Here is a 27,830-nt window from a genome sequence, read left to right as displayed (position 1 = left end):
GTGTTCTTGGGCAAGATGCTTTACTCCAAATTACTCTTGCTGCTGTGTCAGTGGCATATAAATGTTTACAAATGGGAGAAGTAAATACTGAGGGACACTTTGCATAGCATCTTCCAAAATACTTCAAGAAGTCAGAAGAGTACATTAGCACAAAACAAGATCAGAACCATCTAGCTTTAAGTAAAGTTTCAGCACTTTTCTGCACCATTGATTATTAACAGAGAGTATCATTTTAAAACACATGTGGAAAAGTGTATAAGAATCAGCAATTTTGACATGATAGTGCAGAATAAACTCATCTTCTCTGGCTAAATACAGTTCCAACATTTCCTGTCCTCTCCTGTGGTCTATATGCTGCCACACTCATTTTTAATAAAGTGCAACGGTTGGGTTGAACACCTTCAAAGGCCTGGCAAAAACTCAATTTGTTTAAAGGGTAGAGGGTCACCAAAGGTTCTAGTAATTTGCTCTTACAAAGGTTGTTTTTTGCAACACTCTTGGACATGGATTGCTGGGTAAAATGTGAATGTCCCTTTAAAGATTTTGCACTGCACACCACTTTTAAAATAACTGTCATATTAAGCAACACATAAAACATACCAGTATCTATAAATGACACGCCTACTGTTACCAGAAATAAAATGTACCTTTAAAAACATGTGCCTTACATAGAAAATCAAGTGAAAGGCAATTCTCAAGATCATGGTGTTTTAATGAAAGAAAAAAAAACTAGTGAAAATCAACTCAATGTAAGTTTACAAAGAAAAAAGTCTTGGATATTGCATTAAAAAAAACAACCATTTCACTTAGAATTATGTTTAAATTAAAGCCACATTTTTGGTGAAGCTTGTTTCTGTCTCACAGAGTTCCTTATCATGACAGGTAATTGGTACATTGTATTTGTTCTTTAAGATACTTTTTGGTGTGTCTGTTTTGTATATATCAGCATGTGAGTGCAAAAGTTTAGACACATAGATATCCACATGCAGCAGTAACATTTGGTGGCTTTAAACATTGTGTAAATTAGAGTCCATCTGCTCCAACATCTAAAACATGATCATACGCATCCACACTCTGATATTCACAATAATATACAGTACATGTACATGTAAAAGGCCTTGAAAGGTAATGAAATGTAGGGGAGGGTAAGTCCAAAATCACATATTCTAGACAGTTATTGGAGTCACAAAGGCATTGAGGTGATCAAAGCCACATCTACTGTACATGTGAGGTCTGATCAGATCCGCTATTATAACTGGTCCCCAGGCTCCAAAGTGGGCACTTGAGGTTCTTCCTCACAGCTGTCCTCCTTCCCAACCCAGTGGATGCCATGGCCGTTCTCCCTGGGCGGGACATGTGGCGAATGCTGGCGCTCCAGAGTGGAAAAAGTGGTAAACTGGACTCTCTTTCTCTTGCTGGTGGGCGAGTGGATGGACTCACTGTGCATAGGTTTGTTCCTGATGGAGCCCACACAGCTGATAGGAGAGTCAGTAACAGAGGCCAGGCAACTAGGCCTTCGAGACAAAGAGGTAGTCTTGTCTGGCCCAATGTCTATGACAGTGGTTGTAGTTTGGGAGTCCTGTTGGACTGGACTGCCCGGTACGCTCATCACCAGCTCAGCGTCCGTGCCGAGCCATACCCAGTCGTGCCTGTGCCCTGTGGGCTCCTGGCTGTGAGAGGGAGGTTTCTTGTGCCTGAACTTTATTACATAAGAAATACAATTAACCAGAAAAACCAGGATAGCCAAGCAAAAGACTCCTAACAGAGCATACATGCCAATCTCCAGGTCCGTGAGCGGCCTATTGGCCAACAGTTCTTCACCACCAATCTCCACCTCCTCTGTTTTCTGTCCGGGTACCTCCACCTTTGGGGGGAAGTTGTAAGAGTTTACCAAGTTCCCAGGAGCCTTTACAGTACTAGTAAAGCTTACACTGCTCATATCCTCAGCTATCATGTTGTCTGAGCCGTAAGTTTTGCTGCCGTCACTGGGGCTGCTCATCATGCTAGTATTGACAACGCTAGTAGGGTCTCCAGCATTTCCCGCATTGCTGTTCTTACCCACTCCTCCAAGGCTGCCACTGGTAATGAAGGTTCGTTCTGTTGATTTAATCGTGGTTGTGATCTTCTGCATTGCACCCTCCTCTCTATCTAAGTTTGAGCTCCCTGCTGGAGGATCCTGAGATGGCTTCCTCTGCTTCCTGTTGCTGTCCAGGACTCCTCCATCATTTCCATAGTCACTGCCATTGTCCTTGCTGCTAACAGTGCTGCTATCACTGGTGTTGCCTTCTGGACGCCTGCTGCTTCCCCGAAACTTCACCCTGAGATTGCCGCTGCCTACGGCTACAGTGCTTTTGCGTTTGGATTTCTGGCAGACCTCACAGATGGACATCTCTACTCTGACCAGGACTCCCTCACCTTCACCCACTGCCATCACAGTTGGGGGTGTCCCCTGCACAGACACCACTCCTTGATCCAGAGATGTTATTGTCATGCGGTAGAAAGCAGGATCATAAATGTCCAGGGGAGTCTGGTTACCATCGCTGAATTGTAACCAGGCACTGACCAGAGCCTCCTGAAAGAACAGGAAATGGAAGAGATTGTCAAGGTATTTTCAATCTACAGTTCCCCTTTGGAGACATTTGAATAGATTAAGACTTTTACCTGATTTGGGCTCCATAGAACCTCCTGCGTGGTTGTGGTAGCCAGGATGGCCCTGTTGCTTCCAGGACTAAGTTGTAAAGTCATGGAGAGACCTGTAACCAGCTGGACCCCCAACTCTGTAATGGTCACTTTGTCATCCAGGACTTTAATCGTTGTCTTAGCCAAGATTGTGTCAGAGAGAGGAGAAAACACCTGCAACAGAGCAATATCACAAACAGTAGATCAACAAGACAGTTGCCATGGCCAATTCAGTATGAAAGGTTTAAATAAAGACCTTTTACAATAAAATCTCTGCACGTACAAAACATAAAGCAGCATTGCTTTGACCATCTCAACTGACAAGGTACAGTAGTATTACGGGGTGTAGTTTAAATATGACTTTGCTAGTGGCTTCATCTGTCACCCACTGCATCAAATAGTACCAACACAAGCTTACTGGCTTCTTATTAGCTAAAGGCTGGTGTGTGAACTAGTACTGTAAAGCCTTCTTGCAAAAGAAATTAAACTTATTTAGTTCATGCAGGACACAGTAGTCCTATGGCAAGCCGTAATCAGCTAACAGCCAGCTTATTCTAAGTATCACAGCTCTTTCCCACAACACAGCGGTGTATTTAAATATGACGTAATTCACACTTCTCCCTGCTTGTGTTAATGCTGGTGCACAACACTGCTGCTGCTATTGACAAGGCTTAACCTCCTCAAAGTGATTCTCAAAACTGACTGTCTAATGTCTTGGGAACAAAAGGCATTTTTTAAGCTTCTTTTGTGATTCAGATGATAACTGAGGGGTTCCAGTCTAAGACTTTCTTTTTAATGGTCATTGTTTGCCATCTGGCAAGAAACTAAGGAAAATGAATCAATATGGTCAGACAATGTCTACGACTTTACTTTTAGCTGCTTTTATTCAGAAACTTATTTTTACAGTGATCAGTAAAAATCTGCAAGAACTGTTTTGCTGTCTTGCATATAAACCAAAGCTTAAGTAATACTTGTGGACAAATAACTTGGCCGACACATGGACACTTGGATGATTCCATCTCAATATGTTGTACCTTCCCTACAGATCCTATATTCAAAGGATGTATGATATTGAATTTTCGGGGACATCTGATAGGCTGACATTTACAAAGTTAATTTTAGCTAATATCGATACAATAATACATTATCAAGACTTTCTCTGTCTAGTTTATGGCTCATCTGTTCTTTGTTTTTTATGAAATCCCTGAGTTCTTGCTTTTACTATGTCTGTTAAAGCACTTTGTAAACATATGTTTTTAAAGGTGCTATATAAAGTTATTACTATTATTATTAATAAGAGATCAGTCCTTAAAACACACTTTAAGTTTAAGGAATGAAGCTTAGCAAAGAAAAACATTTCAGGTGATGTAGATCTAAACAAAGAGTAAGGAAATTTGTGTTTGGTAAATTATTTTTTTGTTGTAACAATACTTCTTGGTAATAAATCTTATACTGTTGGAAAGCCTGTTTATTACCCTTTTAAATGATGCCACATTTATAAGGATCATGCATTTGTGGGATGAGCAGCAGAGCTGAGTATGTGGGTTGCTCCCATGAAAAATGTGCCAAATCTTCACTGCAAATGCCCAACAGCTAATTTTGCTGTCGCTATTGACTCTTGGTTTGAGCTTCTGGTACCCCCAGGTGCTGCCAATCAGGTGCCTGATTGGGCCCTGCTACAGTGGTCAGTAGATGTCTGCTTCAAGAATCGGCATGCCACATTTGACTGATCTGGATAGGGCCCGTTGGTTGGGCAACTTCAAGCTGGTGCAAAACCAAGTTGCGGCATTGTTTGGAGTGAACCCTAATGCCATCTCCAAACTGAAGGCCAAGTTCCATATAAAAGGGAATGTGAGAGACAGGCGGCGAAGTGGGTGTCCCAAGAAGACAACACCCCAAGAATACTTTTTCTCACCCTGTCAGCAAGAACTCTATCCTCCAAGATGACAACACCCGCCCCCACAGGGCGGGGTTTATCAGAGACTACCTCCAGAATTATGGAGTGGAGAGGATGGAATGGCCTGCCAGCATTCCTGACCTCAACCCCTTTGAACACTTGTGGGACTTCTGGGTTGGTGCCAGAGTGACCAACACAACCACGTTGATTGACTTGCGAGAAATGCTGGTTGAAGAATGGGATGCCATCCCACAGCAGTGTGTGGCTGGTGACCAGCATGAGGAAGAGGTGCCAGGCTGTTGTGGCTGTGTATGGTTCTTCCACACACTACTGAGGCTGCTGTTTGTTAAATGAATAAATTGTTAAATTGTTAATATGTCTTGTTTCTTCAAACTTCAATCATCCAATCCACCAAACACCAAACAAGAGTCAATGGCAGAATCAGCTGTTTGGCATTGGCAGAGAAGATTTGGTACATTTTCATGGGCGCAACCCACATCCTCAGCTCTGCTGCTCATCCCACAAATGCATGATCCTTACAAATGTGGCACCTTTCAAAAGAGTAATAAACAGGCTTTCCAATGGTATAAAATTTATTGCCAAGAAGCATTGTTACAACAAAGAAATAATGTACCAAACACAAATTGCTTTACTTTTTGTTTTATGTTTATTTGTCCTGCCTAAAACTTTACTAACTTATCCGTACATTCAGGCAATATTTATAGACCACATAGACCAATGTTTACACCTGTAAATATCAGCAGATGTGATATAACTTTCTCAAGTAATATCTGTTCATACTGATATCATGCCGATAATATCGTGTATCCCTACCATATTTATATGCAGAATCTGTTTATAAGATGAGAACAAAGTGTATCAGTACTGTTGTTCATATACCTGGACGCTGGTGGTCCCAGGGTCTCGTCCAGACAACACCCTTCCTGCCTGCAGCCTTGCCACTCGAGGATCCTCCACCTTCATGAAGTATCGCACCAGCCTCGTGACGTCCACCTGCCAATCTGAGCCCAGGAAAAAGGCCTTTGGATCCCGAGGGTCCGCCTGCTCTGCCATGAAGTGAGTAAGCACCCGCACCAGGGCATGCTGGAACTGCAGCATGCAGCCCTTCCCCTTTCTGTCATCTTCTTCACTGTTCCAGCTAGATCTAAGCACAAACACACGCAAGCAGGTCACACCTGTCACACAGTAAATGTTTTGACCTGCTATATTCCAATCACTCAGCCCCATCTCTTTGCTTGATTGGATTCAACAAGATATTACAGTAAATTACGTAATGGAATGAAACCTTAAACCCTTGAAGAGATATGATTTGGTTTTATATCAGGTAAAGGATGAATTTAGAAATCTCATTTAGACAGAAATAAGGGCAGGTTTTATGTGATTGTGCGTCCTACCTTTTTGATGTCATTATAGGGACCCTCCAGCTTTTGATCTGGCTCAGCTCTGTGTCTGACACCTCGATCTGGAGGGGGAGTCGGGGCATCCAGACGTTCAGCTCAAGCTGAGCACTCAGGTAGCTGTAGGTAAAGTTCACCATCATCTTCACTTTGCCCTTCGTCTCTTTGCCGTTCACAAAGACATAGTCGCATCTGTCTGACACCTAGGTCGGAGAAATACATCATAGAGTGAACATATCCATCACAAAATGAATACATTATCATTTTAATTTCTCGAATAAAATCAACAAATATCCAAGTACGCTTGTGTAAACAATCTATATCAAACTCAGAGTGAGACTGTCGTCAGTGAGGGAGGTCTGAGTCATCTAACCAATGACAAAAAATAATCAAACATCCTCATAAAAGTCACTGTATTAACAAATAGGCCATTCCCAAAACAACAAATGGCCTTGAGGCAGTTTTGCGCTGCATGTGTTACCATAGTAATGTCAGCTGGCTGTAATAAACAACTGTGATGATCACCAGTCCGAAGCTTTAGAAAGAGGCAGCATTGCAATTTTATGTAAATCAACATATCATGTGGTGCGGAGCTGAACATCAGTCCTTCACAGAGCTGTGCATTCATTACAGCGTAATTTCAAAGGTGACCTTGGCAAGTTTGGGCAACTGCTCAAAAAAATTTCATGGACATTTTGAGACACGACTCAGGAGGTTTTCCTTGGTCCTCTCGACAGCCGCCGCTTTAAACAAATTGGATAATTAACGCAGCATTGAAATTCAGTCACCAGCCCCTGAAGTGCGCGGGGGAGCAGAGGGGAAAAAACAGTGACTTTGACAGATAGCCTGAGGAGGAGTGCGAATAGCAAATACAATCCTGCTCACATTCGTGTGAACCCAGCAGTTAACTGGAAGATGAGCTGTCATGGAGGGAGGATCTTGTGCCATGGTTGCATCTGAGCGTCGGTCATCCTGCACCCATGACTTGAGTTTAAACTTTTGAGTGACCACATCACCATGTGTCATCCTTGCTGCTCACTCAGACGCCCTGACCTAATCTGGGTGAATAATCCTCTGCTTGATTTACCATATACTTAGACATTTAATTTTTAATGACTGTCACTGGGGCCACTAAACAGCTGTCATTAAAAAAAAAATCCCAATCCACGCACTGATTCGTTCTCAGTGAAGTCTTAGAAAGTTCTTGTGATTTCAGTGTGAAGGCAGTCAACCACTTTTCTGTTATCTAAGACGCTTCCAAGAAAATCACTGAGCTTCCATCCGTCATGTTTGAATGATATACTGGAGCGTCAGCTGAAAAGGAATGCCATTTTAATGTGTCATCAGCCCACTCATCCTAGTCACAATCCCACCCTGCAGCCATGAATATCCCTCGGTGTTTTTGGTGTCAAAATAGATGTGGATTTAAAAAGGGATTTGACTTTCAACAAAGGACAGCATTAAAGGCGGACAGAAATTAAAAAATGCACTAAAGCATGCTTCACTAACACAGTTCTGACTGTAGTTTCCTCCTGCAAATAAAAGAAGTAAAATAAGTTTTAATGAGTTTGCTGAATTAATAAATCTATTGCAAAAGGGCAAACTGAGTTCAAGCATTACACTGAGTTCAGGGTTGATGTAAATCAGTCAAATTGCCGTGCAATGCCGTAAAAAGTCCAGATTAATCAACTAAGTAGACATCAATGAATAATATGCCCTTGCTTTTAATAGTCAAGTGTCAATCATTTAATCCTGAGCTGAAATAAGAGACAGCCCGAGCACATTTTCTGTCCCATGTTCAAACCTCTCCATCACAGCAGATTAGATTTTTGTTTTTGCTTTTGTTTGGTCACATGAGCTATCCATTCCAGATAAATCCTTCTTTCCACATATATCACTTGCAGATTTGATACTCTTCAGGCAAACCAGAAGAGAAAAGATATCTGAGTCAAGCTGTCTGTTAGACTAAGAAGATTAAATGGAATATACGTGAGTGAAGCTGCTCCCCGGTCAGCAAATACATGAAGAGTTACTGTAAGCTCGGAACAACAGCAAAGACGGCTACAGCACAACGCTGAAAAGAATGATGGAGGCTGCACCTAGTTTTTTGATATCCTCGTATAATCCTGCTTTTCTTACAACCAACATCCATCTGCAGTTAACACGTGTGTACTTATGGTGCGTACTGTAATGTCACACTCTTCACTAAGGCAGAAAATATGTATTTATATCTAACCAGCAAAAACATAACATATTGTAGGGCTGAAATCCACTGAATGTCTTTATGCTTTGTTTACATTTCCACCTTTCCCTTGAGTGAATACGTTCACAGCCTCTGACCTTACGGCCGAAGGGCCGACTAACAATTTCATTAGAAAACAAAGCCGGCTTTTGGCAGTCAGCTGTGCTCATGTTCCCAGGATAAAAGGCACAAATCACAGGGCAGGAGCACAGTGGTAGACTGTCTGATGAGGTTTGCATCAAGCAAGCATTATTTTAGTTTTATGAACATAAAATCAATCCAGTTATTCAAACAAAATATTCACATTTAGGATTTTATTAGCAGAAAAATAAAAGCAGTTAAGAAAACAAGAAGGTCCAGTATAGATCAGACTGCAATGAATGCAACTTCTTTTTACATTTTTAATCAACAGAATGCTAATGTTTAAATTATGAGGAGTTACTTACTCATTATTTGGTGGATGTTTTCTAACTGGCATCTTAAAAATAGGGTTATCACTCTAAATGTATGGAACAAGGTTATTATATACATAGCACAAAAAGTCAGGAAATCTGCGCTTGGTAGATTTTTTTTTTAAATGCTTCTTGGACCACTTATGCTCCTTATACCACTGGAAAGCCTGTTTATTACTCTTTTAAATGGTGCCACATTTGTAAGGAACATGCATTTGTGGGATGAGCAGCAGAGCTGAGTATGTGGGCTGTGCCCATTACAAATTTGCCAGATCTTCTCTGCCAGTGCCAAACAGCTGATTCTGCCATTGACTTTTGTTTGGTGGATTGGATGATTGAATTCTAAAGGAACGAGACACATTGGCAATTGAACAGTTTTTTTCATTTAACAAACAGGAGCCTCAGTAGCATGTGGAAGAACCATACACAGCCACAACAGCCTGACACCTCCTCCTCATGCTGGTCACCAGCCTGGTCACACGCTGCTCTGGGATGGCACCCCATTCTACAACCAGCATTTGTCACAAGTCAGCCAACGTGGTTGAGGTCAGGACTGCTGGCAGGCCATTCCATCCTCTCCACTCCCAAATTCTGGAGGTAGTCTCTGATAAACCCCGCTCTGTGGGGGCGAGCCTTGTCATCTTGGAGGATAGAGTTCTGCCCCAGACTGTGGAGATATAGGATTTCCACTGGATGCAGAATCTCATCTTGATATTTCTCTGCATTAAGATATCTTCCAATGATGACAATCAGGCACCTGACTGTCATCACCTGAGAGTACCAGGACCTCAAAACAAGAGTCAGTAACAACAGCAAAGTAAGCTGTTTGGCATTGGCAGAGAAGATTTGGCAAATTTTTCATGGGTGCAACCAACACAGTCAGCTCTGCTGCTCATCCCACAAATGCATGATCCTTACAAGTTTGGCACCATTTAAAGGGTATTAAACAGGCTTTCCAGTGGTATGTGATTTCTTGCCAAGAAGCATTGTTGTGACATAATCTACTAAACACAAATTTCCTTACTTTTTGTTTAGTTAACTAATACTAACTAATAGCTTAGTTAAAAGTCAGCTTAATCTAGAATAAAAAGGAGGCGTTATATAAAAAATAAACAGAAAACTAAAATTGTGTTGTGTTCTAACAAAATAAAATAAAACACGGTTAGGGACAAAATATCCTCAGTTTTAGTCTTTGACAGCGGCATGCTTCATCCAAGTTTGGGGAGAGTAGAATTTAGAGTAGCCTATTTGGAGTTGTTTTTAAAATTGTTTGATGTTTACTTTATCTGGCCTTTTTGAATCAAGTATCCCATATTACTGAAAAAAAAAACTAAAACTAACAGTACAACTAATAAAAACTAACCTAAAGTAAAGATTTTTGCAAAATAAAAACTAAACTAACAAACCAGCGGTAAACTAATGAAAAATTAAAAATGTAATAAGAATAAAAGCTCATGAAAAATTCACTACTGTTTTGGCCTTGGCATGGAAGTTATTCTCCCCCAGTGTCATTTGAAACACAGGTACACCTCACTCAAATTAATAACAGGCATTGAAAGAACCCAAACAACTGAAATTTCAATTTTAAAAGTGGCATAGAAGCAACCAACAAAGTCTGATATTTAAAAACGGTGAAGAAATGCCCAGATGTGTGAAAGCCTCAGTTAAAAAAATTGGTTATTCTGACAAACACTGATGTCTCAACTGCTCCATATGTTAAAATATTGACATTCTGTTGTTTAAAATGCAAGATTTGTTTTCATTGCATTATTCAATCCTGCATCTTTGTCTTTTCTTAACTTGTCTCCTTTCATGTCAATAAAACATCTCAAAGAGTTTTTTTTCTGAGGTTGAGAGGTTTTGTGAAAATTTTGCACACAGCAAAGAAAAAAATGTTCCTTTTATTCAAACAAACCTTCTGTTGTTGTCTGAAATTACAATACAGATCTGTTTACAACTAAAATACAATTGTGCAAATTTTTTTGTAACACGTCTGTAAGTAAAAAACTTTTTGCCAGTTTTCAGCATCTACAGCTACCCCTCAAGTGTATACCTAAGTCATGATCATTCTATACATACGCAGGTAATACATGCCATTCTTTACCATTTTTGTTTCAGTCAATATGCAAAATGATCATAAATACTTTTTTTTATTTTCAGTTTAAAGATATCAATAGAAGATGCTGAATGTTTTTCAGATGTTTGCAGAAAACTAACAGCCAAACTTGTGAAATATAGTATTTTTTGTTTGATCTTTGAATGAAGGACTTTTTATAATCACCTCAACTAAAAGTGGCATCATATTTTGTACAAAGCGGTTTGAAAAATGTTTTGGAGAAGGTTGAATCCACCAACCCACATTCCCCCATGGGTCAGCACTGCTGTACTTCAATCTCTTATAATATGAAGTATTTCTGGCACATAGACACTGATGTAGATTTTTCATCCCTGTCTGTTAAGTGTCTTTTTACATGCTACAGAGTGTCATGTAATCCTGCGATGACACAGAAAAATCACACATTTTCCATTAATTGCCGCTGAACTCATTTTTGTTACCAAAAGGATTTAATTTTTTCCGGTGCAGTATTAAACTGAACAAGGTTGAGTATCAGTTGAAGTAAAAGGTGTGAAAACAGTCCATAGCATTTTAACCTTAAGCTTTTTCATTGCTGACACTATGAAAAAGCTTTTTAAAAACTACTAATCAAAGGAAAGTATTCACACTAGGAATGCAAAAATTAAAGATGATGCATCAGATTTTTTTTTTTTTCATCTGCAGCGTGCAGAGTTAGACATGAAGAACGGAGAGTGGATTTTACCTTGAGTACATCTTCATCTGTGGTGCTACAGTCTGTGTAGTCAGACACATCAGTGACTAATCCGTCTTCCTCCACAGCCACCGTCCTAACAGGCATCACCACCTTCTTCCCAGTCAGAACAGCGGTGTTCAGGATCTCTGTGTCCTGCAGAAAGGTCAGAAAAATACGACAAGGTCATTCAGTATTGGATAATTTCCTCCAGATATCAGAACACTTTTCAAATTTTCAAGATATAAATTATTTTGCTTAAATTTTCAAGTGTAGAGCATATGTTTTTTGGGTTTTTTTATGAGTGGTCCAGAAGAGTAAGAGGATGAAGGCTGCATCAGGTCATACAAGTTCAAATATGATCATATAACAAGAGCTGTGGACTTGGACAAGGAATAATCTTCTTTAAACATAAAGTACACCCTGATCCCTACTGCTCAGCATTTTATTGCTCAGCGGATGAGTCCTCTAGCCATCGCAGGTTATGTTGTTCCATCCACAGGTCTCTGAGTCTGATGTCAAAGTGTCCTTGAGAAAGACGCAGAGACTCAGAGTTCAGGACGGTTAGGCCTTGAACTTTAACAGTAGACAGTTTCCATTAAAGTGTCTTTGTGTTTGTGAAAAGAGAAATTTGCTGTGCTATATAGTGCATTCTATAAATGTAGTCCATAGAGCAGCTGATGCAAAGTTTTTCTGTTTCATGTATAAATGTAAGGCTGGGATGGCTCTCGTATGTTTTGCAAATGTGCAGCCATGTGCATGCATGGATAATCAAAGCATGAAGCAGATGGATATGTGTCCACACACACTGATTGAAATGAAGTTGAAATAATCAAATACCGTGTGTCCAAATCAGCATGAGAGCAGTCAAGCACTGCATGGTCAGGTTCTGTGAATGATCACTTGATTTAAATTTACAGTGACACTCGGCCACTCAAAGTACTAAAATGAAGCAGATGGATGAGAGTCCCTCAACTATAAAAACTAGTTTAAATTAGCCTGAAATAGCTCAATACCACTTCTTTTAATTGTCATTACAGTAGAATTAGAAATACAAATCGGCAGCCCGTGTCAGCGAGGCGTCTGCCTTATATAGAAGTATTGAGCTGCAGCACTTGCTGGAGTTCATAGAGCAAGTCTGAGAGTGATCAGTCAGCGTTAATGTCCCCTCCAGCCAGCCATCAAATCTCCTCATGTTTGGCCCTTTGCCTGAGGTCGCCTTCTAATCCACAAGAGAGATGAACCATGTCAAATTCACAAATCAGAACACTGTGGCATATCCTCATAACTTCAAGCACTCTGGCACCATAGTGATGGAAATGCAGCCCCTGTGAGAGCGCTCTGTGGAATGAAATTAACCTTACACTCAGAAGTACAACCAAAGCATAATACATTTTAACTTTTAATTGCATAAATTACATTTTTCATCCACTATATGTAGTAAAAATGTTAGGAAGCTGAAAAACTAAGTCAGAGTGTATCATGAAACTGCCTATCAATGTTTAATGCAGACAATAGAGCACTAAGAGGCCATCGACCCACTGGTGCCACATTAATCAGAATCAATATTGCAATTCAGAGTGTTGTAAACTCTTGTGTAATGTTCTGTATTTAGTAGTGGAGATTATATCATAGATTAATTATAGAGGTAGCATGATAAAGAGGCCGCCGGCACCAAAATAGAAGCACATGAAGCAGCTGTTTGGAGGAACGGATGACCACATATCGCACGGCAGAACAGAGCAGAACAGCACTGAAGAGAGACATCAGCTAGCTGACAGTCAACAACACAAGGTCACACTCTGCTCAAAATAGAACCCATTTAGCCTACTAAACAACCCCAAGCATATCCAGCCTTCTGTGTACTCTAACCAGACAGGAATGGATCCAAGCAAAGTGCGTTTTATGATAAATTCATGCACCAACGCTCAAAGGATGCAGTCCAAGTGTTGCAATGATTGGAAACGCTGCCATCAAGTAATGTCAGTGAAGGTTTTTTTGTAAAGACTGATTAGCTTTGACGGGTAGCTCACCATCACAAGAGGGGCCAGGCCGACAAAGTCTCTCTGAGTGGTGTAGATCCTCATGGCTCCCTCAGTCTTGGCCACGTTTTTGAAATCCGATGGTAGCTCCAGCTTCCATATGATGACCTGACTGTCGAGGGGGCTGCTCAGCTCTTCCACTTCAAAATCCATCTGAAGCACCTCCAGCAGGCTGCTCTCGAGTCTGGAAGAGAACAGGATTAGTCAGAAAAACAGGCATACCGTACATAGATACATACCTGTTCACAATTCCAGATCAAAAAAATAAATAAATAAATGCAGTTTGCCTTGCAATCAGCAAGGCATTTAGAAGACATCACTGCAGCTTATAATTGTCATATAATCATACTGATATTCTCATGATGTGCAAGAAATGCTCTAACTGTGAGGGATTTAATTCTTCCCTTTCCGTTTAATGAAATTTAGCCCCACAATGACAGATATCTTTCCATCACAGCCCCCAACATTTAACATGATTATGTCACTGCTGGGGTTTTGCAGTTTGCTCTCCACACCTTCCAGTCCTGTAGAGATAATCAGGTCTGAATAAAGGTGCAGTGATTACAGCACAGTGTATCTTGCACCCCAGCCTGTGGCTCATTCTTCTCCATGCAAGACAACCAGTCAGTGTAGATCACAATCTTTATTGGGTAGCTGAGCCCAAAGGAAAGAGACGTAAACAGGCTTCTCTGTGTTATTTGTTAAAAAAAAAGACACTTTGGAAGATGATAGGATGTTAGGCCTTTATATTAGATCAGTCTACTCTACAGTCATGCTGGTAGTACCATGCTGAGTATTGTGGACTTCTGAACGTATACTTCACATGCTAACACAAATTTAGCAAGGGCACCGGTGTGCTGTAGTGTGTAGTGTCTTTTAGACTAATTCAATTATGTCTGTTTGTCTGGCAGACATGATTCTGCCAATAAGCGATATATTGACTGTAAATATTGGCCTATTAAAGCTGCAAATATCGGCCTATATCAGCTGTAAATATTGACCTTATCGGTTGTTAATATTGACCTATATTGGCTGTAAATATCAGCCTATATCATCTGTATATTTGCCTTTATCATCTGTAAATACTGGGCTATATCACCAGTAAATATCAGCCCATATATCAGCTGTAATTATCAGACAATATCTCTAAATATCGGCCAAGACAAGCTGTAAATTTCGGCCCGAATCAATAGAAAATATCAACCTTTTTCAGCTGTAATTTTCAGTCTTTATCATCAATGAATAATAGCCAACATAAGCTATAAATAACCACCTATGTCACCTTTAAATATATTAGCCTATATCAGCTGTAAATATTAGCCTACATCAGCTGTAAAATGTGTTGTAAGAACTGTGGTTAAGGATTAAATGAACAAATTGCACACATTTACTGTAGTGAATTTATGATATTTGATAGAGATGGTGCAGTTCAGCATAGTATTAATACTGAGTATGAAACTAATGTGCCGCGTAGAGAGGCTAAACCATGACATCATACATAATGAGGGAGAAAAGCTGTTAAAAGTAACTGTCCTGGTTAACATGTGAGCAATCCCAGAATGCTTTGTAAGGAGATTGTAGCTCCAAACCAGGGAGGCCACATTAGCAGCTTTTCTTCCTAATTATGCAAAATTCATCCATGAAACATAAACAGTGGTTTGCTGTTTAGTAAATACACCTAAATATTCATCATACGGTACTAAAGAGAACTAAAAGGATGCAATATAGAGCAGTAAAAGGAGAACCAAAGAACTTCAGTGATCCTCATGGTCACACGTTTTACTTATTGTAATTATTATAGTTACTTATTGAACTCTATCAATTACCTGTATTAGTACATAGAAATGTGCATGTGCTCTTTACTGCATTCAGAAAAACAGGGACATTTCCCCACTGTTATTCAAAGCCACAAATAAGTGTATTCAGAGGTCTTCTTCAGGGGGTAGTTTTCAGAAACTACCTCTGGTTGGAACTTTTTCATAATTTAAGGCTCCTGTGGGGAACTACTACCTGGTCATGAACCAGAGTGAAATTGATCCTGAAGTCCCTACATGACCTCTAATAGCAAACACTACCAACAGTAATACGATTGATTATTCCTTGGACACCAGAAGCACAGAGGCTGCAGTGCTCAAAGCAGGTGGCCTTTGGCTCATGTCCTGCATGTTATTCCCCTCTCTCTCGCTCCCTCTTTCCTAATTTGTCCACTATACCATCTCTCTTCTACAGTCAGTAATCTCCTAAAATCAATTAAAATAAGGTTTGATTATAGTAAGTAATTTTATATGATACCAGGTAGGTGTCAGTGCATCATTCTGGTTAATTTAAAGAGCTGAGTTCTTACAGCATCATTAATAGTAAAATATTAAAATATATGATCACATATTTTTTTCCTGTGGCAAATTATCTGGCTTAAGCCCATAATATTTTCTAATATTGAATTATTTTGCATTTTACGCACAAATAAATGTTATTTTTGTCTCAGGTTTTCCTGTGCATTGACATTGTTGTTATTAGCTGATAAACATAGGCTAAAAGATGCATTATCCTTAACACTGTATAGTCTTTTGAGCACCACTTAATACTTTAACTGCTCCTTTGTGCACAGCAGAGTGGAGCAGAGTTCTGAAATAAGACCCTCTTTGTTACAAATAGGGAATACATGTAAATCAGGAATCGGTTCGATCAAAAATCAATTCTGAATTGAATCAGAAGAAAATGGAATCATGAGATACCAGCTGATTCACAACCCAATAAGGTTTATCAATAAGAACTCATGCGGCATATGTGTAGGCTGAAATAACCAGAAAATCCTGCATCCTTTTTGTATGAATATAAGATTAATTTTAGTAAACTGCTGTAACTGTTGACACTTATGTAGAAAATGACCTAATTAAGACTGAGGCTGGGCTTTATAGCAAAAAATTCTCTGTGTGATGCTGAGATTTTGGCTCCATTGAAAGGAAGTAAAGAAATGTTTAGAAAAAGCGTGTGATCCAGTTGTTACAACAAACCCAATCCCTCTTATTCCAGCTTTGTATATGGCTCTGCATCATTTTCACAAACTAAAACAAAAGAAAGCATAAGGCTGAGTTCCTGTGCTCTGGCCTTCCTCCTGAGGTACCAGAGCTGTTAAATATGAACTGAATAAAAGGTGGTCCAAGGACAGCATCCTGCTGCATACACAACACAGCATAGGCCTTTGTAACTTATAATGGCCTCTCAACGATGCCAGCTAGAACAGAGTGTGCTAGCCATGGATCCAATTTTCTCCCATGGCCCAAGTAAGCGTCCTTTCTTGGCACTGTATTGAACTATAGAAAAGATATATTGGTGGAGAAAAGAATGCAATAAGCATGCACCCACCTCCATGGACATTATCAGACCTTGTGCATCTATGTGTGCATGTAATAAATATTTATGTCAGAGCTGAGCACATGAACAATAAGTCCTGTTTGCTGCATAAAAATGACCTTTACAGGCTCCCATACCAGCCACTCTGCTGCATTAAAGCAACAACAATTGGAGAAATCATTTGTTAATCCTCCACTGAGTTCAAAACTCAACAACAAAGCACACTATAGTCTCCTCTCTGTGTCCTCTCCTCACTCAGTGCTGCATTATATCTGCCTTTATTTGGGACAAGACAGAGATTTAGAATAATTGAATAATCTTAGCATATTGCTCAGAGACCTGAGATTAACAGATAATAGTAATATTCTGGTCAAATATCAAAACAAGATATGCTTGACTCGTGTAAGCATGCCTATATCCCCTTAAGCATGCATTAGCACAGATATTCAGGAGATAGAGGATGCTGCTGTGTTATTTATGGCCTCCGTCATTCATATGAAGCTTGCAGGAGAATGATGCTTCAACAATGTGTTTACAGCCGACAGTACGCCTGTGAGTAGCAGCGCTTTAATATTAAGATCTAAAACAGGCTGCTGCAACAGAAGATAATAATGTTGTAATAATGCTTTAATGTACAGACGGAACAAATACTTTGAGTGCTCACTAAAGCCAGTAAGTCAAAAAGTCAGAGCAGCCCCCACAGTAGCTGCTCTCTGCAGGGGTGCTGTTGGTTTCATGGCATTTTAGAGAGGATTAGCCAAAATAACTGAGTGAAAGAATATGTTTTCATATAGAGAAAATGTGATAAACAATGTCATAATCCATACCAAATGGGGAAAACAATTTAATGAGGTCAGAGCAATAATAACAAGCATATATAAGGTCAGTGTTCTGGCTCTGCTTTAAAGCAAAATGACTTTTTGTTACAAGAACAGTCGCACAAACCCACATGTGCAGGCTCCAAAAGATTTCATTATCCCTGCACTGGACTATTTCTTATAACACATCATACTGAAACATAATTTTCTGATAAATTTTTTACTCTATATCTGCTTGAATTAGTCTCTTCTGTCCTCATCCCGGGGAAGTTGGCTGCACACTCTTGCACTTCTCCAGCTAGGCCATCCATTCACAAAGGGATTACAGCTTAAGTTTTACAAGCATTTCTTGGAGCTGCTCTGGAGACATAAATTACAAAACTGCTCTGTTTTAGGTTAAGCTCAGTGGTTTACGGCTTGAATGACCAAAAAAAAAAAAACTACAGTCCAGTATGTAAATGACAACATAAATCAGCTGCATGTACATTAAAATTTGAGACGGTTGGACAGGAAGAAAAAACAATACAAGCACATTAGCAGTATGTTGATTTCAGTTTTAAAGGGGTTATTTTCTTCCATCTGTGTTTGGCTGATCCTGCCAGCTGTGTCTACTGCAAGGAATATTTTTCATACAGGAGTAAAGTCAATCCTGGTTTACTGTTTTAAAATAATTCTTATTCCCTACACTCATGTGAAATGTGGTTTTCCCTTAAAATGACTTAACTGGTACCCTTTCACAACATTAGCCACATATTTGGTTAAGTTTAGGCAATAAAGCTACTTGGTTAGTCTCAGGAAACGTTCATAGTTAGGGTTAAATCAAAAAGTTTATGTTGTGACTTTGTTTCTTATAGGACACCAACAGCATCCTCTGAAGTTCCTGTGTTTGACCTAGACCAATGGTTCCCAACGTGGGGTCTGGGACCTCCCAGGGGGGGCGCCACATCTGAGGGGCGGCTGTGAGGCTTTGTCTGATCTGAGGCTTCCAAAATTTTCAATATTGACTAAAACCATGTTGTTTATGCAAAGATCTTTTGATTAGAAAAGCATGCACAGGCCTTTTTTAGGTTTTGATCAGTGAAACAATTAAAATCTATGTTGATTTTTTTCATAGCATACGTCATTTGTTCTTCTCTTTTGGGTCCTGGGGGGAAAGGAAAAATGGTTGGGAAACACTGACCCAGACAATGCATCATCCACTGAAAATCTTCACAGCAAATCGCTTCCTGCTAATATAATAGCTGCAGTAAACTTTGATAATCTGATTGTTCATTTCTAGCAGACACTAAAAGATAAACATGACATTCTTGCTCAGTACCCACCTCCATACTTTGTTTCTGAAAAATTATCCCTCTGAGCAGCCAGCTGTGACAAAAAATGATTTTCAAAACTTTGTGATATAATGGCAGGTAAGAGCATTATCTAACCACACAAACAAAAACCAGGCCATGTGTAGCTTAGCTCTAGCAGATACAGTTTGTCTGACAAAACCATCAGGTATTATGGCTGGGAAATATGAGGAGTTTTAGAGATATATTAATATAATTTTAAAAGAGATGTATCCATTCATCCATTTATGATCCCTATTGGGGTCACAGGGGCTGGAGCCATCCCAGCTGTCACTGGGAGATGGGGGTACAAACTGGACTGGATGCCAGTCAACCACAGGGCTAACATATAGAGACAATAGTGCCGTCCTCATGCTGGATTAATGCTGGTAAAATATATTTCTAGTTATAGATATTTTTCTTTATAATTAAACTCTATTCATAAACAAAGTCTGGCAGTTACATTCATGGATTAACCAAATTGCAAAATTTACAGATGAAACACTGTTTCATAAATAAAACAGAGAAAAATGGGAGAGGTCTAATCCAGCCTTGAATGTACAGACCCATTTTAGAAGTAGTTACACAAATGGTGGCACATTTTAGCTTTGTAAGCTTTAGCTAAAGCTAACAAAGATACAGTAGCTATATAATTAACACTACCACATAAGTCAATGTAGCTAAGTTAGCTTAAGCAATGTGAGCTTTAGCAAATGTAGCTAAAGCTAACATAGCACAATAACAAATCTATGTAGCTTACATAACTGCTTTAAGAGCTTGGCTTTAGCTGTTAGCTACGTGGCTACATTAGCTATGTAGCTCTGTTATCTATAGCAAAGTTAGCTTCAGCAACTAGAGCTTTAGTAAATAGAGCTAAAGCTAACTTAGCTACATAGATAAAGTTGATCTGTAGCTTAAAGAGCTGCTTTGTGAGCTTAGCCTTAGTTACATTATTAACCTAGCTATGTAAGCTATGCAGCTCCATTGTCTTAGTAGCTTGTGCAGCAAACGGGGCTATGTAAGATAGGCTTGTCAGGTTTTGGTATCCCAACCGTTACCTTAACCCCTTACGCTGATTAAGCTGATTTAACTTTAAAAGTTTCAGCATGTATTTCAGTTCTGAGATATATGGCATCTCAGATGAAGGGTCTGTGAAAGCGGCCATCAGGTATGAATGGTCTGCAGCCAGACTGTCTCGAATTACCCATCAGACTGATTAGAAACTTCTTTCAGAAAGAAACTTTTAGTTGTTCAGTGTGATCCTTCTTCATGCTCAGACACAAAACCCAAACCATCGACAAAGTAATTATGATACCTGTTAGTATTGTCCCTGGGAGCAGATTTCCCCGCTGCTTTTAGCATACAGCTAAAAACACAGCTTGGCTAATTACTGCCTCACAGAGCCTAAATAGTAAACTCTTGGTGTGGTGTTTCTAGTATCATTTTTTAGTTAGCTGTTAGTCTGTAAAAGAATTGAAATGGAGGTAAAGGGCGACTGTGGTTGTTTGCATGGGTCGGCAGGGTAAGGAGCTTTGATGTCAGACAGAGAAGGTTGATAGTCCTTTCCCTTTATACGCAAGGTGTCTTTAATCTTTGGAGGTGACGGCCACGCTTGTGTGACTTAATTCGACTTACCTGAGTTTAATGACAAAAAGCTGCACTCAGATGAACTTGGAATCACATCTGAGATAAGCTGCTTGTTGGGGAAAGGGTGTTGCCCCAATTAATGGGCTTCCCAGGGAAGTTAAGGACTTCTCAGCACCCAAAGAGCTGAGTTTGATCAGAAAACCTCCAGGTACTGGTAAGTAGCTTTAGTGCTATTCTTTAGATGGCTCATTTAGATGACTACATTCGCTGGTTGTCTGTTTTACGTCAAAGATACACAGCTAGTAAATGAATAGAAATGATTAAAGGAGAAGAGAGGTGGGCTGTTAAGAGAAAAAGAAATAGCTGTTTACAAGGGCAGCTTTACAGAAACACGTGCAGCCTTGTGCTTAGAAAGTTTTATGGATGTCCTCCCAGGACACAACACTTTGCTTCTGCAGTAAGCCGTTTTCAGTCCTGTGCTTTACAGATGGTGTGACTTCTTCTTTCAAAGCTACAAAGACAAATGCTGATTTGCTCTGCAGGACGTACATTACAACAGTACCACTTTTAACAGCGAGAGCCACTGGCAACCAGCTGTACATAACACACTCCCTCTGAATCTTCAGCATGTTATTTGTCTGTTCTCACAACAGCAATTTAAGCTTGTAAAAATGTGATAAATTTTCCATCAGCAGCACAGCAGTTACACACAGAAAGGTAACGTTTAATGGCACATGGAGTAGACTTACCTTTTTCCAGGTATAGGAGCTTTCCTCTGACAAATCACAGCGATGGCTCCGTCTGCACCCATATCCAGAGTGATGTCCCACAGTAAAGAGTTACTGGGTGTCGCCGTGCGAAAGGTCACACCTTTCTTTACTGTCGCTCTGTGAAAAGTTAGAAACAAAAAGGTCAAGAATGTTATAAAGGGGGAATGTCTCATATTATCAAGCAAAGAAACCCAGACTATGAGTTGCTGTTTTTTAAAGTTTAAGTAGAATTTAAAGTTTACCAAATTTAAACTAACCGAGCAACTTCACAATGTTTTTGCCCTTAATTCTAAACAAAATTTCCTTTTTGTCTTTGTATTACTGGTGCAAGTTTGTAGTTGGGCAAACAAGATTAACAGATCAAGTACTTCCAGTGGTGGCTGGTGCATTTTCTCCGGGTAAGGTACAATTTCACACAGATCAATTGGGATGTGCACTGTTGTTGGATAGCTTGATGCTAACACATAATGGAAGTTGCATTAAATAAGTTACCAGAATAAACAATGTCACCGTAAACCCTTAAAAAATACTTGACAACGTTGAATAAAATACCTCCTTAACATAAAAAATGCAAAGTAAGATTCTTTAAATCTCACACAAGCTGCAGAAGTGAATGAGTTAAGTGCAAAAACCTGCACTTTGTCAGTGTACACTTGAGCCGGACCACAAAAGTCCAGCAGATACCCATTAACACATATTCTAAAGAGCCCGTTTTTACAGCAGAAAATACATTTTGAGAGAAAGAGTAGTAAAGTAATGGATGCATGTGAGTTACATCAACCTTTTGGCTCAAGGGGTGTAACCATCCATCGATGTGGATCCACAGAAAGTCAAAACTTCAATCTGTGGGCGCAGATGGCTTAGCGGTTAGGTTGCACCCCATGTATGTCAACGGCCCAGATTCATACCCAGCCTGCAACTACTTTCCAGCATGTCTCAACTCCACTCTCACATTGCTTTTTCGGACTCTATCCACTGTCCTTCTCGCTGAATAAAGGCATAAAAATCCCCCAAATTAAATCATCAAAAAACATCAATCTGCAGCGTCACCTTTAAGCTATGCTTTTATTTTGAAATTCCTCCCGCACACCCATGGACATTTCCCTGATTTTTCCTGAACTTTCAAACAAGCTAGCAGTGAAAATGAAGTTGCTAACAGCTGGTTCATGATATTAAGTGAATGAAAAAGATATCCACTCCTCTCTTGGCTGTGTGCACATATTTTGGACAAAGACTACACCAGGATGGGCCTCTAACCTTTTTTTGTGAAGTTTGCATTGTCTATTCATATATGAGTATATGAGTAAAATGTTAATTTACAGGTAAAACCAGATGTCTTCTCACTGTCTACCCATGGCTGCTGTAGTGCGAGTGGCGTCTGATGCAGGCTCTGCAGCTAAACAGAGAAAAAAAAGGTCTGATGCTGCATGCCTCCTTTGATACACTAACTGTAGTCTGACATTTCACATTAAATCTATATAAAAAATAAACAAAATGCTGGCTGACATCAAAGTGATCAAAGCATAGCTTTGTTTGATTTGTATTCGTAATAATTTTCTCTGTTCTGTTTGTCTGTTTTGTAACTCTGTTCACTGTGCTGCTGCCTATCTTGGCCAGGACACTCTTGTAAATGAGTTTCTTGATCTCAATGAGGTTCTCCTGGATAAATAAATTTAAATAAATAAATAAAATAGCACCACCTCTCAGCCTCCTGACACCCTCCTTTTTCTTGTGTTAAGGTCGTTTTGTAAGAACAAAACTTTGTCCTAACTTCTCAGTTTATTACAATCAAGATTACAGCTACACAGAATCATGTCAGTTCTTCAGAGCATCACCATGTGTTTCAATGTCACTAAAATCTGCTTATGGCACACAAAATTGTGTGACATATATGAAATATTTCAAAATGGTATATACTGTGCCTGAAGGAGAATATGTGGTGAAAAATCTACGATGCGCTTTTATTTTGAAGAATATGTCTCCATCTTTTTGATATATTAAATACAGTGTTTTGTTCCATCTGTAGTCTAAACTGTCCCATTTTTCATTAAAACATTTGGTTATAACTGAAAGTTTTCTAAAATTTGGGTCAGGATTGGTCCATAAGCAGGCAGTGATGACAGAAGAGTTGAGAACCACTGCTCTAGATTGACCTGAATACAGGAAAAGATAGAAAAAGAAATGTTTGGGACTAAAAATATTTGATGTTTTAAAGTCAACATATTGTACTGCAAATGCCCATAGTTATATTCCTAACTTAAAGTTAATCAGCTTCCATCAATTTTAAGTGAAAACATTTGCAAAATTAAGTGAAACATGGTTCCTTGTTCCTTTTGTTAAAAAGAGATTGTTTATCATTAAAATTGAAATCTTTCAGCATTAAATTGCCAAAACTGCTTTCTTTCTTTATCTGTGTGAAATTGGTACATTCTGTGATATCAATCATAGACTCCTACATTTAATTGCATTTGCATCATGGGAGATTTTGTGATATTGTAAAATATAGTATTGTTGTCCAAAGACGTGATATTGTATCATTTGCTGATGAAAAGAAAGACAAATCTCTGGGAGTCCCCTTGTTAAAAACACTGCCTCAAACTAACGTCAAGTCAGCCAAGAATCAGAAAAATCATACATTATTCTTATCCGTTTTAAAACTAAAATGATCGACCCCTGTACAGTGCGTGCCTTCAAAGATAAACTTTTCCTAAAAGACTGATTTCAGCCAATGCTTCAAAAATTATTTCTGCTCCTAATACGGGCGATCTTAACCTGACACGCCAGATGGATGTGTTTCATCCATCTAGGAAGCTTCAATAGGAAACGTTTGAGAAAAGGCAGAGGATTTGAAAAAACTCGGAGTGTGACTGGATGGACGTTCTGTCTGTCACATCCCTACGGGCCAATCAGAGCAACAAAACACAGGACGTAGCAGCTATTGAGCTGCGCATGCGCAGCCACCGAGCGATAACGCGAAACATGGCAACTGTAGACATGTTAGTATTCGACTTTTGCTGTTTTTGAAAAGAAAGCAACTCACTGCTGTTCTTTGATCTTCTTTTAACAAAGAAGTGTCGTCAAGTTCTGATAAAACTTACGCTTTAGCAGCATCCACGCTAAGCTCTTCCGCCATAACTGCACCAGCTCTTGCTGCTGCTCATTTACGTCATGACTCTGCCGTGCCTAAAAGTACTGCCGCTTGTCAGTGATTGGTCATGTCACTTTCTAACCGGGCCCAAAGGTTTAGATGGAAGCTTAACAAGATGGATTCGCCAGCGAAAAACAAGGAAATGGGCGTATCCATCTGCTTTGCAAGGTTAGGGCAATCTAGGAAGGTGTGTGAATGTCATTGCTCCTGCAGCTTTAAGAGGACACTTGCTGAGCTGCAGTTCTTCATACCACCACATCGGCTTCATTTTTCAACACCAGCGCTTGCGGCTCAGTTAAGAGCTTGATTCCAGAAAGAGTTCAGAGTGTTTTCGTAGCTATGGGTCTGGCTGATCTGATTGACAGGTTGTAGTTTGTTGGGAGGCTAACGGCCCACCTCAGATCCACGTCTCTGCTGTCTTAAAGCAGTTCCAGTGTGGTGAGCGCCATCGCTGGGCTTTCAGCTTAGGAGACTAACAGGTAATGTCATTAAGATAGCATCCATGCTTAATTTAGAGTAATCAATTTTGCATTAAGAGGACCAATCTATTACTTTAAAAACAAAAAAGTAGGGGAAAAAGTCATAAATCAGGTTTTTAGTTCAACATATTCTCCATCCTCTTATCTTCATTCCCACATCAATACAAAAACAACAGAGAAAACTCTAATCTTTCTATGTCTCCTTACATGCACTCATTATTTAAGCAGAACAAATGGATCATTAGTCTCCTCGGCCTCTAATTTGCAAACAGGGAGTATTATGCAGAAGAACATGTCGGCCATCCCGGTGGGTTTCCTCAGCTTAAGCAGCTTGCAGTAGGTCAAATGTTAATGAGATATTCTTTGCAAAGTGTTACAATCGAGTAAGGCCAGAGGAAGCACACATGTGAGAAGACCCTCTGCTGTCGCAATGCTAATGATCCATATGTTGGACTGTTCTCACCACATATATGCTTTAATAGGCCTTGCTGGATATTCAGATATGACAAGTTGTCTAGTTCCAAACAGCATCCTCATGTGATCCTTTGCTTTTCATCTGCATGCAAAGCTGCACGGTTTATCACTGCATCTTTGAGATAAACTGTTGTCGAGCACATTACGAGTCTCGGAGGAGGTGTAATCTATGAGCTACAGCAGTCTGAGCACTCCTCTGCTTTGGGCTGAGGGGGGTTTGCATCAAAAAGAAAACAAAAAAAAGAGGTGACATTGCTCCCTGTTCAGCAAAACGAAACAAACAGTCTACCAAAGTTGCATCATGTTCTAATTGAAATATGAAACATGACCTCTTAATGGATTTGAATGGAGTTTCGTCTGCTTATTTTGCATATTCATGTGAGCGTGCATTCATAAACCGACCACATCTGCACATCCAGATGAAATCTGGAGGGAAGTCCCAGGAGGCTCTGCCTAAGAAAACACACAAATGCCGGGCATTTTAAAAAGCGGATGACCAAGATGAGATAGTTGAATGTTTTCAAACCTTCGTGTCACATGAGCTTCCAGATCTCCATCAGTAGGACCAACAGATGCTGTTATATCTGATCAACAGGTTCAACAAAGGAGCAGAGGGATTAACATAGGGATGTACAATTAAAGGAAAATTACTCTTCAAAAGCCTTTTGAAATTACTCAGAGAAGATTCAAACTTATAAGAGATGAACAGCAATGTGTGTCTAGATGTTAACTCATAAGGGCTAAAAGATGAAGCATATTTCTGCCCTTACTTTAACCTAAGAAACAATCTTTTTTACCAGATAATACTATGTTTATAGTTTGTTGAAGGAAGAAAGGGACTTTAGGGTACAAGCTCAAGACTTTCTACCACCTAAGTACCTCTGCAGTCTGTAAGACCAGTTAGGTCACCAGACATGACTGCTTTCTTCTTCGTTTCTCATGTTATTAAACAGATACCCTATACCCACTGTCTGGTGTTCTGCATTATTAGGGATGAGGGTCATAATCTAGTCAACACAATCTGATACTTATTGTACCAAATTACAACACAGATTTTGGTGTTTCATTTTGGTACCTGATGCAAGACACTCCGCGGATACATCAAGCATAAAACAGGCTGTAGAGAAGCAACAAAGCAGAGAAGGAAGCCGGCAGAACAAAACACAAGAAGAAGAAAATTTAGCTCCCACTGTGAGAGAAGCAGAGAAGCGGGGCCCGCCAGCTTCTCCTCCCTTTTCTGCGCTGTTTTTAAAAAGTCTCTGGATGTGAAAACAGAGAGGGTCGAGGATATTATCGATGCTATCTCATCTTAAAGACTTTGGAAATGTAGAAGTAGAAAACACCAACTACATCGTGTATTTAAGCGCTCTACTCAGACTCTGTTGTAACGTCTCATCCTGCACCCTGTTTTTACATGAGCCACTCACAGCATCAACTAGAAAAGCACTCAGAGAGTGCAGACCTCTGCCATTAGCCCTAACTCCCAATAGTGAAGAATCCTTTAAAAAATTTCCACCACAGCATTCACTGATTACTCCCTCCCCAGTGGAGTGGAAACACGGTGAGGCAAAGCATTGACTTAGCTATGGGTGGACTGTCATGGTGGAAGCATTGCCTGCCGGTGCCAACAATTCACTGACAGTCTCACCCATGGTCTCACTGGATGTCATGGCAGAGGGTGAATATTCCTCTATTCCTCTCAGTATTGTGAGTATTCTCGCTACAATTTGCTGTCTTTCTCTCTGTTACGCTCCGACTCGTCTCCTCGACCAGGCATGCGTCTTTCAAACTCTATAAACTCCAAAGCTTTGAACAGAAACACACCCAAAATGCTGCTGGGATGTAAGTTACTCATGTCCACCATCTCCTGGTGTAAAGTGGTAACAGCGCAGAACTCCACCATTGGCCCTATCTCCCAATAGTACAGAATCCTTTTAAAAATTCCTGGATCCAGATAGTGATCTGGATCACTCCCAAAATCTAATCAGTTCTTCCTTATGCTATTTTTGACATTTTCTGAAAATTTCATTAAAATCCGTCCATAACTTTTTGAGTTATGTTGCTAAAATACAAACAAACTAACAAACTCACCTGATCACATAACCTCCTTGGCGGAGGTAATAATAAATATGACACATTGCTCTCAAATGCACCTATTTAAATTTGCATTTTACATTGTATTTATTTTTATTCTTTCAAAATAGGAGATCTTAGGCTGGAAATTTCTGTTTGCTTTTTATTGAGCATTTTTCTTGTTCTCCTCTTTTTGTCTCAGGTTAAATACATGACAGGCTGTACCAACTATCACTGATCGTTCTTAATAACATTAGATGGA

At 39.7% G+C, this 27,830-nt stretch overlaps 1 protein-coding gene across 1 annotated transcript in view; it reads right to left on the bottom strand.

The window, feature by feature from the left end:
• Positions 1-713: 713 nt before the first annotated feature.
• Positions 714-27,830, bottom strand: part of LOC121509548 (transmembrane protein 132D) — a 68,350-nt gene continuing 41,233 nt past the window's right edge. Inside the window, 7 exon segments of the mRNA XM_041786994.1 lie at positions 714-2,572; positions 2,662-2,853; positions 5,477-5,741; positions 5,992-6,197; positions 11,508-11,651; positions 13,529-13,721; positions 21,374-21,511. Coding sequence (XP_041642928.1) covers positions 1,250-2,572; positions 2,662-2,853; positions 5,477-5,741; positions 5,992-6,197; positions 11,508-11,651; positions 13,529-13,721; positions 21,374-21,511 — 2,461 coding nt within the window. The 3' untranslated portion in view covers positions 714-1,249.

This window comes from Cheilinus undulatus, linkage group 5, assembly GCF_018320785.1.
Source record: "Cheilinus undulatus linkage group 5, ASM1832078v1, whole genome shotgun sequence".
NCBI lineage: Eukaryota > Metazoa > Chordata > Actinopteri > Labriformes > Labridae > Cheilinus > Cheilinus undulatus.
This window is presented reverse-complemented; position numbering and strand designations above follow the sequence as displayed.